The 11,307-nt window shown below is 51.6% G+C and overlaps 1 protein-coding gene across 1 annotated transcript in view; it reads right to left on the reverse strand.

Annotated features, from left to right (window-relative positions):
- The window catches only part of LOC121009972 (polycystin-1-like protein 2), a 96,694-nt gene that overhangs the window by 42,444 nt on the left and 42,943 nt on the right, over nucleotides 1-11,307 (reverse strand). The window contains exons 18-23 of the mRNA XM_040443414.1: nucleotides 10,814-10,996; nucleotides 9,299-9,423; nucleotides 8,180-8,306; nucleotides 7,398-7,529; nucleotides 3,488-3,710; nucleotides 2,727-2,920 (exon numbers count right to left, since the gene is read on the reverse strand). Coding sequence (XP_040299348.1) covers nucleotides 2,727-2,920; nucleotides 3,488-3,710; nucleotides 7,398-7,529; nucleotides 8,180-8,306; nucleotides 9,299-9,423; nucleotides 10,814-10,996 — 984 coding nt within the window. The remainder of the gene's footprint in view (nucleotides 1-2,726; nucleotides 2,921-3,487; nucleotides 3,711-7,397; nucleotides 7,530-8,179; nucleotides 8,307-9,298; nucleotides 9,424-10,813; nucleotides 10,997-11,307) is intronic.

Raw genomic sequence — 11,307 nt, forward strand, 5'->3', positions numbered from 1 at the left:
TCGGAAGGAGTGGAGATGGTTTCAGAGAAGAAACCAAGCAGGTGCCAGTGACAAGACCATGTCAGCGCTGGGTGCCCAGGGACCAGGCTTTTTATGCCTACATCTTTGTCCTCCCGGGCTTTCCCAACCCTTCCAGTGTGAGAGGCTCTTGAACTCCGGGAATAAATCTGCGCATATCCTTGCTAAAGTAGTTGCACCTTTAGTGACCTTTGAGAAAATATTTAAGCAGGAATACAGATTCTCAGCCCCCTTGCAATAATTCTGCTTTTACCCCTTGAGAAGGTCTGCAGTCTACAGACTTGGAGCTTTCTTTAGCCATTTAGAGAATTTGGTGCTGTCTTTCCACCCATTTACTTATTTATGGCTCCCCAGGGATCTTTATCTATAGCTATAGCTATAGCTATCTGTATCTACTTCTATATAATGTGCATCGCATATATATTGGATTCATATAACTTTTCGTCCACGACACACTCCCACATCTGACTTTTGTATGTCCCGCATTCAATAAACGCATGTATTAGTAGGTGTATATTTTCAATAACATAGTAAGTCCTGAGAACCCCCTACCCTACTCGAAAGCTAGGAACTTTCCAATAACTTACAGTTAGATAAGTAGTCCTCCCCTGGGCTGTCCTCATGCTCCCCCAACCCAACCGCCACCCAAGTCCCATGTTCATTGTCTCCTTGATTTCCATTTTATATATAGTTTTGTCTTCTCCGTGTTCAGATTGTCCAACACAACAACCATTTGACTCTGTGGAGCACTCACTTGTGCCAGACCCCACACTAACTACTTGATCCCCCTATTCCTGTCCAGGCCCCGCCCCAACTGTAAGTGGTAACCAGCTTGTATCCCCATTTTCAGATGGGAAAGCTGAGAGAGGTGCGGCAACCTGCCCAAAGTCACCTGCCCAGTCCTGATGAAGTGGGATTGGACCCAAGTCTGTCCCAACAACAGAGCCCACGCCCCCATCGGCTACACCATCCCTCTTTCTGAGCCTCGGGCCTCTGAGGACAGCCTGCCGGGCACTCCAGGCCAGCAGCGTGGGCATCAAACAGCTGCCGGGAGTGAGGACTCTGGGAAGGTCGCGACACACCCAGGGCCTTGTTCACGAGGTACAAAGGGCTCTCTTGCGGGCACGGGGAACATGTTGTCTCTTGGACGTCGCGATGCACCCGTTTCTTCCTGGCACTTTGGGGAACTCCCTCTGTGTGGTGGCCAGAAGCCAGGGCAGGAGTTGACAAGGGAGCTGAAGTTATAGCAGAAACAAAGCCGGAAGCAGCTTGGGTCTGAGTCCCCTTCTGTGGGTCTGCTGGGGCCTGGCTTCTTACACTACCTGTGACCATTGTCATTTGATTATGTGTGGCATTTGCTTCTTGGCTGTGTCCTCTGCTGGACCGAGAGCTCACTGGTTTTTCTAACCATTATATCCCCACTGCCTCGCGCACGGCAAATATTTGTTAAATAAATGAAAGAAGGTACGGTCTATTAGATGGAGACAGGTATGTGATAAATTTCAGCTAGATGTGGAGGTTGCTGTTTGGGGGAGGGTATGAAATGCTGTGGAAGTCCAGAAAGGGAGAGTCCCGATGTCTGGATGCTTCCAAGAAGGTGACATTGGAGTGGGAGATGGAAGGGTGAATAGCACAGGAGTTTTCCATGCAGGGTAGGTATAAAGGGCCTTTGGCCCAGGGAGAGAACAGCAGATCGAAGGCAGGGAAGGCGGAAGAGGAACACTGATGCATGAAAGATGGCCTCTGATGACCTCAGAGCTAATGTCTGGGCACTGTCATGGGCAGAGCTGAGCTGACTCGAGACAGGGATCTGATTGCAATTAATAGAGCCTTGTGCCATCCAGGGGCTTGGCGAGACTGGGTGGGGGGCTGGGCAAGCAGTGCTGCATCTCACAGAAGGCTCGTGCGCTGGAGACAGACGGGCTTGGGTCTGAGTTCCGGCTCTCCCCCCTACTAGGCAAGGGATCTGGGGGTAAATTCGTTGACTTTCCTGAGCCTTTGTTTTACCACCTTAGAATGGGAATTGCTACTGTCTTAGAGGGTTATTGTGGAGCACGGAACACAGCACCTGGCAAGGAACAAAGGACTCTGAGTTCAGTTCCTTAGCAATGAATGTCCATTCATTCAATGGTCATTTGTTCTCAATGGTGAGCAAAACACACTGTTCCCAACTAATGGGGCTCCTGGTGCACTGAGGGAATAGACATCATCCCAGTGACCTCCTGAGTAGATGTGAAATGGCTTAGTGCTGTGTTTAGTGCTATGGAGGAATGGATGTATGTACTGGGAGAGCTTACAGCAGGAAATCCGACTTGCCCGGGGGTTAAGAACAGTTTTCTCGGGGCGCCTGGGTGGCGCAGTCGGTTAAGCGTCCGACTTCAGCTCAGGTCACGATCTCGCGGTCCGTGGGTTCGAGCCCCGCGTCGGGCTCTGGGCTGATGGCTCAGAGCCTGGAGCCTGTTTCCGATTCTGTGTCTCCCTCTCTCTCTGCCCCTCCCCCGTTCATGCTCTGTCTCTCTCTGTCCCAAAAATAAATAAACATTGAAAAAAAAAAAAAAAAGAACAGTTTTCTCAAGGAAGTGATACTGGAGGCAGGATCTAGTTAACCATACTGGGGGAGGAGGGGCATTCCAGGCCTAGGGAACAGCATATGCAAAGACACTGTAGAGGGGTGCAGAACAGCCATGAGAGCTGTGTCCTCTCCTTACCTGGCACCCAGAGTTGTCCCAAGTCCCCTGGACCTCATCCCAGAACACACAGTGGGACAGGAAGGTGGTGATGCCAACTGTGAGGTCCCTGGTGGGGGTTAGCTCCAGGTCAGACTCGGGGACCACAGTCAGATAGTAGATGCCTTCTCCAAAATGCAGGTCCACTGGGTTCAGAATCCACGTGGACAGTCCATCTGCAAGAGAGAGGGCTCCAGGTCAGCCCGAAGCCTTGTGGAGACTGGGGCTAATGTCATGGGAGAGAAAGACCAAGGTGACTGGCCAGGGGAGCTGACCTTGATGGTTTCCCTGATATCCTAAGAAAGCCCTCTTCCCTTGAGATCTGGAGCAGAGAATAGGAGGCACTCACAAGTCAGCACGACTGCCAAGTAAGGTAGATGAGGGCTCAAATTCTGACTCTGTCCCTTCTTGGCTGTGTGACTTTGTACCAGTTAACCTCTCTGTTCTTATCTGGCAAGAGGAAATGTCCATAGTGCCCATCCCAAGGGCTGTAATGAGGATTGCAGTGAAGTTAGTTCTATAAGTGCATATCAGTTCAGGGTGTTTAGTAGGTGCTCACTTAATGTTGCCAGATAATAAATAATACTGATGATAACAGTAGTAGTAGTAGTAGTAATAACACCAAAAAATAGGCATTTAATGTAACAAAAAAAGTTTTTTTTCCCCATGGCTTCTGATTCTCAAGTTTTAAGTTGGTTACCCTCTCCCCACTGCCCAAGAAGCTGGCCCAGTTGATGGATTACCTGCAGCAGCCGTTGGCGGAAGGTGAACTTTGGTGTCATAGCTGGTCTCATTGGGGTGGTAGCCGTAGCCCAGGCTGAGCATGAGTGGGATATCAGGCCTCCAGTGCAGCTGGATTCCCAAAGCTGCGCCATCTGTAGTCAGGTTCACCCACAAAGCTTCAGGACTGGTCAAGTTTAACACAGTTGGCTCACTGTGTCCTTTTGAAAGCCGGGGCAGCAGGATCTGTCATCAGAAACAGTTACATCAGGGGTGTGCCGGGATGGGAGTGCCAGTAAGCATCAGGGCTGCTGTGCAGAGCAGGGCAGGGTGAGTGCCTGGGGAACCAGGATCCACTCTGCTGTGCTCATCTTATCAGCTTCCTGGGGCTGCTTATCTTGGTGCTTATGATACCACAGATCTGCTGTCTTACAGTTCTGGAGGCCAGGAGTCCAGAATCAGTTCCACGGGGCTAAGGTTGGCGGGCTGATGCCGTCTGGAGGCTCTGGGAGAGAACCTTGCCTTTTCCAGCTTCTGAGGGTGCCGTGTCCCTTGGCTCAGGGCCCCTCCTTACATCACCCCAACCTCTTGCTTTTGTCATCAGATCAGCCTTTTGTCTTCTGTAGTTAACTCTCCCTGTCTCTGCCTCTTGTAAGGAGCTGGCATGCCACTGGGCCCACCCACATCATCCAGGGTCATCTCTCTATCTCAAGATCCTTAACTTAATCACACCTGCAAAGTCCCCTTGGCCATGTAAGGCAGCAAATCCACAGGCTCAGGGATGAGAATATGGACATCCCGGGGGGCTGTTATTCACCCACCACACTCATCAAACTGCATACCAAGGACTGGGCTGCATCCGTACAGAAAGAGGACATACTTTTTCTCATTCGCTCAAGTGTGCTGTGTGAACTATGGTCATGTTGACGATGGTGTGAAGCAAGTGAAGTGTCTAAGTTAGGAGCACAGACCAGAGAGGCAGAGAGACCTCTATTTGGATCTTGGCTCTGTCCTATATCAGCTCTGGGACCTCCAGCCAGTTAACAGGCCACTCGGAGCCTCTGCTTCCTTGTCATCAGTAGACCACGTAGACTCATTCAAGGTATTAAAAATAGTATCGCATACATGGGGCGCCTGGCTGGCTCAGTCGGTGGAGCTCATGACTCTTGATCTCAGGGTTGTGAGTTCAGGCCCCACATTGGGTGTAGAGATTACTTAAAATATTTTGGGGGTGCCTGGGTGGCCCGTTAAGCATCCGACTCTTGGTTTTGGCTCAGGTCACGATCTCACGGTTTGTGGGTTCAAGCCCCGTGTCGCGCTCTGTGTTGGAAGCATGGAGCCTGCCTGGGATTCTCTCTCCCCATCTCTCTCTTTGCCCCTCCCCCACCCCCAAATAAATAAATAAATAAACATTTAGTACAAAAAAATCTTTTAAAAAATGATATCACACATTTAAAAAAAATTTTTTTTTAAAGCGGGGGCTGGCGGGGGGGGCGGCGCACCTGGGTGGCTCACTCGGTTCAGTGTCCGACTTCAACTCACATCATGATCTTGCAGTTGGTAAGTTTGAGCCCTGCATTGGGCTCTGTGCTAACAGCTCAGAGCCTGGAGCCTGCTTTGGATTCTGTGTCTCCCTCACTTTCTGCCCCTCCCCCACTTGTGCGCGCGTGCGCTCTCTTTCTGTCTCTCTTTCAAAAACAAATAAACATTAAAAAATATTTAATGATATTACATACAAAATACTTAGCCAAGTGCCAGATACAGAGTAATACTAAAAACTTAGCAGCTATCATTATTCTGCTATTACTAATATGTTAGAAGTTCTCATAACCATTCTCCATTAACTGATGCTCTGTGTTCCCTTCTTAAAACAGACTGATTGATGCCCACTGTGCACTCTTATTTCTGGTGGTCTTCTGTGTTAGATATGGGCATGGTCCACCATGTGCCCCCTTCCAGGAAGGGCCTGCTCCCCACTCACAGACAGGCTCCAGCTGTCAGCCCCTTCAGGGTCGGTCCCAGCTGCAGAGCTCCACCTCGTCTGAGGCACGCCGTCCCTGGGGCCTCCTGCATCCAGGGGGCGAAGAAGGGGTATGAGGCCAAGACTTAGCAGCCTGCTGTGGGACATCTGTCTCATTTGTACATGAGGGATTTTAATTTATGGAGGCGACTGAGTGCTGATATGGAGGGGCCAGTGCCATTGAAAGAATCTGTGACTTACATTTCCTAAGAGGAGGGGACTACCATGCCATGCAGGGCCACAGGGGTCAGGAGGCAGGGGCAGGCACAGGGGAAAGCTCAGGTCAGGGCCGTTATTGGGATCTCCATGGGAAAGGCACGGCAGGACAGAGTAAGCCATTTTCAGATAGGCCCATTTGGATGATTTCAGCAGGGTTGGGACTATAGGAATGGTCTCATCTGGTGGCCTGGTACCTGGCCTCAGGATGGTTTAGGACAGGGGAAATGTTGACTTGGTGTGTGAGTCAGATAAAGGGGCTTGTTGGGAGTATGGACTTGGGGTTGGTTAGTCTACATATGAAAGGTGTAGACTTCTTCCTCACCAGCAAGATTTTTAAGATATCAAAACATGAAAACATACAAAAAATAATAAGCCTGATTATTATCATTCTAATTAATGATATGATTAATAATCATTAATAATAATGATTATTATCATTCTAATGGCTGGTACTTGTTACGGTGTAACAAGTACGGCACACCCCCTTGAGTTGACTGGGGCTTTGTGAGGTCTGGGTTGTGATCTGACTCCTCCTTCTGCCCGGTCCTGCTGTCCTTCCTCCCTCTTTGCAGGTGTGGGTCTCAGCAAACATCTAGCACCCCAAGCTCTTTCTCAGCACCTGCTTCCAGAGAACCCAGCCTATGACAGCTCTCTCCTGCCAGTCAAGGTGTGAGCTCACCAGTGGGCACATGTGTTTATCCCAAAGCTGCTTATGTCCACATGTGTTTGTAAAGGTCAATTGAAAAAATTTTTTTTTCTAATGTTTATTTCTTTTTGAGACAGAGAAAGACAGAGCATGAATGAGGGAGGGTCAGGGAGAGAGAGACACAGAATCTGAAGCAGGCTCCAGGCTCTGAGCTGTCAGCACAGAGTCTGACGCAGGGATTGAACTCATGGAGCGTGAGATCATGACCTGAGCCGAAGTCAGATGCTTAACTGACTGAGCCACCCAGGCGCCCCTGTAAAGGTCAATTTTAATGAGGTATTCCACAGAGTGACATAAAGTGACAGAGTACTAGTGTGAAAAGAATTATTTGCATAAAAACTTAAGCTGAATGCTTTGAGATACAGGAAAGATGAATTGCTAAACATTGGTATTGAATTAGTCATTGATGAGAAAACTAGATTAGGAAAAAACTCACTAAAATCTCAAGAGATCCTCAAGAGGATCTGATCTTGTATTGCACCATGGTGCACTTATATTTTTGCTTCATTTTAATGTTTTTATTTATTTTTGAGCAAGCGAGAGGGGTGGGGAGGGGGGGGAGGGGACAGAAGATCCAAAGCAGGCTCTGGGCTGACAGCAGAGATCCTGATGTAGGGCTCGAACTCACAAACCCTAAGGTCATGACCTGAGCCAAAGTCAGATGCTTAACCAACTGAGCCACCCAGGCGCCCTGATGTTTTTGCTTCATTTTAGAGAAAATTGGACATTTCAGAGCCTGCAATGTAAGGGTGGTTAATGTAATGAAAATGATTAGAATTCCAATCAACAGATTGAAAGAAATGTTTCAATTGTACACCCCAAGATTGACAATGATATACATTTATAGTTTTAAGTTAAAATACAACGTGTAAGACAGGGTATGGACCATTCTTAATGATTCTCCTCTTTAATCAACTGTTGGTCCCAACCAAGTTGAAGAAGAAAACAGAAGTGACACCTGACTTCTGAAAGCACCCCCAAGTTCTACCTCGATGTTCTCCGACAGATTCTTCACGGGTATGAGATGTCCACTGGGGCTGGTCAGACAGAGGCCACCGACAGTTCCACTGACATCAAAGTGACTTCGGGCTGGGAAAGGGCTCGTTGGGAAACTCATCATCTGAAACCAAGAACACAGAGTGCTGGCCAAGGCCCCTGAAGGCTGGAAGGTGACTGCGTCCCTGTGTGAATGACAGGGTTTCCCAAGATGGGATGGTCAAGTGGCCCTTGCTCTCTGGGGTGAATGGGGGACCCTGTTGTTCTGGCTTTCTGGGTGTGTCTGCCTTTCAAGGCTGAGGACCTGCTCAGACCCGCTAGAGTTGTGCAGCTGCTGGACTGTAAAACCATCTGAGCCTTTTTTCTTGGCAAAGCCAGCGAGTCCCCAAGAGAAAGATATTTGTCTGTCTTTGTTGGGGCTGAAGGAACAGAGAGATGTGCCCTAACTTGGGAGTGAAAAGAGCCCTGGGCTTGCCGTTTCCTAGTTATGGAACGAAGTCCGAAGAACTTTACTTCCAGGAACTAATTGAACCGAGGCTGCCGGGGAAGTTCCACCACACAGTGGAAGAAGGATGGATTTGGGAGTCTGCATCCCAGCCCTGCCATTTTGCTTGTGGCCTCGGGCAGGTCACTGAGCCTCATCTGTAAAATGGGCATAGTAATATGTGTAATTGAAAGGGCCGTCATCAACATAACCGAGCAAACACGCATGCGAGTGCAAGTGCCATAGAAGCTGTAAAGGGCTGCTCCCGAGGAGGGCATTACTGTTGTTACCCTGATGTCCACAGGCTCCTGGCTGGCCTCCATGGAGCCAAGGGAGGAGGCCGCGGGCAGGGTGAAGGTCGCAGAGTGAGTGGCGGCGGTGTGCACAGAGGAGCCCCGCCAGTTCCAGGGCTGTATTCTGGCCACAAAGCGAGAGCAGAGGTGCCAGGAGAGAGAGAGAGGAAAGTCAGTGTCAGAGGAAGAGTTCTTGCTCTGCCGGGAGCCCCGGTATCACCATTAGAGCAGGTGGCTCTGCTTCAGTCCCCAAAGGCGGTTCTGTACGCTCGTGTCAATGGAACAGCATGGAAGGTAGCCGACAACCCCCCCCCCCCCCCCACACACACACTGTGAGGACAGGGCTTTAGCCAGCTTTGTTTAAGGGCGCACCCCCCGTGCCAACAAGAGTGCCTGGCACACAGTGGGGGTCAACACATCCTTTGCTGAATGAATAAGTGAGCTTTGATGTGAGCATTTCTCTCGGCCTAGCTCCCCTACCTACTTGATCTCTGATATCATGGGTTCCCAGCCCCATCTCCTCTGGCCCTTGCCATTGTCCTGTCTGATTAGACTGGGGACCTGGTTTCAGACCCTAGCTCTGGTCAGAGTGCTGCTTCAGGAAATTGCCCCTGGGACCCAGGAGGGTAACCCTGGCATGGAGAATCAGAGAAGGGTGCTCACTGCAGGTGTCCCAGCAAGGCCTGCAGTATGGTCCAGCCCTTGCTTGTCAGGGGGAGGAATGCAGGGTGGAAGGCATCCTCAGGTCCATGAACTCCCAGGGCAAGTGCTCTTGAATCCAGCCCACAGCTCTGGGGAGCACCGGGCTTGGCCAGGCACACCCCGGATGTGGTTAAAGGTGGGCAGGCCCCCTTCATTCAGCCTCCCTGCCTGCGTGGCTCCCACATGACCCAACTCTCAGGACTTGTGGGTGGCTCCAAGACGGGGTGTGGACTCAGCCGTTGCCCTCCTACGCTGTACAAGCCCCCAACGTGGGGACCTTCTCTTGGTGAAAAGCCCTCCCACTTCCAAGGCTGGCTGCCTGGGCTCTGCCTGTCACAGGGTCTCGGGCTGTGGCTATGGAACAAGCCAGGTCAGGGGACAGGCTGTCTTGGGGATGCCAGTGCTGCTGGTTACCTGTTTGTGTACACGGAGATGGAAGGGGCAGCCAGAGTGGCCGGGAGGCCCCCAGGCAGTGTCCCCAGCAGGAGGGCAGCCTGCACTCGCTCCACAACATCGAGCAGCTGGGGCACGGTTGCCATCTGGAAGAGGAAGCAGGGGATGCTGCTGTGACCCGTGTCCATATGCCACCTTTGCTCACTGTCACCAGGCTAGTGTGGGGCCTCCAGCAGGGACTGGGCAGGGGGTGGGGGTGCGCAGAGGAGTGAGCAAGGGACAACACTGCCGTTCATTGAGCGCCAGGCTCTGTAGGGAATGAAGAGTAACACTTGCACAGATTCCAGCACTTATGTGAACCCTTTTCATCCTCACGACAACTCTGTGAGGCAGGTGCTCTCACTTACCCATGTGGCAGACAGGGAAACAAAGGCACGTAAAGGATGAGTGACTTGTGGAGGTCACATGTGGAAAAAGGCAAGTGCCAGGACTCAACGGTGAGGTGGAGAGGCATCTGGCTCCTGAGTCCGTGCGCTAGGCTGTCACGCTCTGCCGCTCTGTGCTGCTCTGTCCGACCCTGCTGTCCACCCACAGCCCACGTCTTATTTGTGGGGAAATGGAAAGCCACAGGCAGAGCCATTTCACAGGGTCACCTGGGCTTGGACTGCTGCTCACCCCACCCAAACCCCCAGATGAGGATGTGGGCTCACTGAGGTCAAGGACCCGGGAAGGGTTGGACGTTTGCAAAGAGTTCCTATTGGGGCACAGATTACACGTGTGCGTGTATGTGTGTGTGTGAGAGAGAGGATATGACTGAGTGGATGCGAACGTATGTATTTAAGGGTGACGTGAATATAAAGACTTAAGTGTGTATGTATTTGTGAGTATCTGTGTGATTGTGTGTCTGCGTACGAATGTGTGTTTGAGGGTATGTGTGAGTATAAGTATTGGAACATAAACGTGTGTGTGTGTGTGTGTGCTCCTGAGTAGACGTGACACAGCCCCACCTGGTGAAGGTGATGGGCCTTCAGCTCCATCGTGAGGCCATCCTGGGAGGCCCTTCCCCTGGTGGCCCGTCAGGGCGCTGGGGCCGCATGAGACAGTGCCACGTCCGTTCTCACTCCAGAGGCTGCCTCTGTTCTAACAGCATTCTGTGTTTTGAGAACCGGGAGGGTGGACGTGTGATCTCACCAGTTGGTGGCTTATCTGGGAGGTGGCGGGTTGCCTCAGTTTACAGATGAGGAATGAGGCCGAGAGTCGTCATGCACCCAGCCCAAGTCTCAAGGTTTGAAAGTGACAGAGGCAGGATTTGAACTCAGGCTGCCTCGCTCCAAAGCCTGTGCTCTGCCTAGTATACCACACTGGCTCCCAGAAGCTCTGGTCTCTGGAACTTTTCTTCCAGTTCCCTAGAGAGGACTTTAACCCCTGTGTCTCAGTTTCCTCATCTGCAAGATGAAGAGAAAGACCCATCTAGAAAGGCTGCTGTGAGCGGGCATGTGGTAGCCGGGAGGCCTGCATCTGGGCTGAAACACCTACCTGGCTGCCGTTGGCCCCGGTAGGGTTTTCCGGTCCGTCCCTCAGGGAAGCTGCCAGCACACTGCCCACGGCCTGAAACAGGTCCTTGGTGGCCGCCTGGCGCCTCTGGTCCTCAGGATGGGCCTTAGAGCTCGCTGCCAGCAGAGCTTCACTGGCATCCTGCAGAACCCAGGTGGCCTCCCGCTGGGCTCACCCAAAGGGGAAGGGAAAGCAACATGAGCCCCTCCTGAGCCAGACCAGCCCCTGCACCATTCCAAGGACAAGGGCTGCAGTAGAGGGGAGCAGGGTGGGGAGATAAGCTAGGGAAAATCTGGGCCCATTGCACAGGCTGCCCGTGTCACTCACTTGAGGTCAGCTTCTCCTTCCCACAATGTGCGAAGTTCCTTCAGGAGAGTACCCTAGTCCATCTCTGAGTCTTTCCAGAGTGCCTTGCACACGCCTAGCTCATAGCAGTAAACATTCCCTAACGGGGGGGGGGGGGGGGGGGGGGGGGG

Source organism: Herpailurus yagouaroundi, unplaced genomic scaffold, assembly GCF_014898765.1.
Source record: "Herpailurus yagouaroundi ecotype Mexico unplaced genomic scaffold, PumYag 190, whole genome shotgun sequence".
In the NCBI taxonomy this organism is placed as follows: domain Eukaryota; kingdom Metazoa; phylum Chordata; class Mammalia; order Carnivora; family Felidae; genus Herpailurus; species Herpailurus yagouaroundi.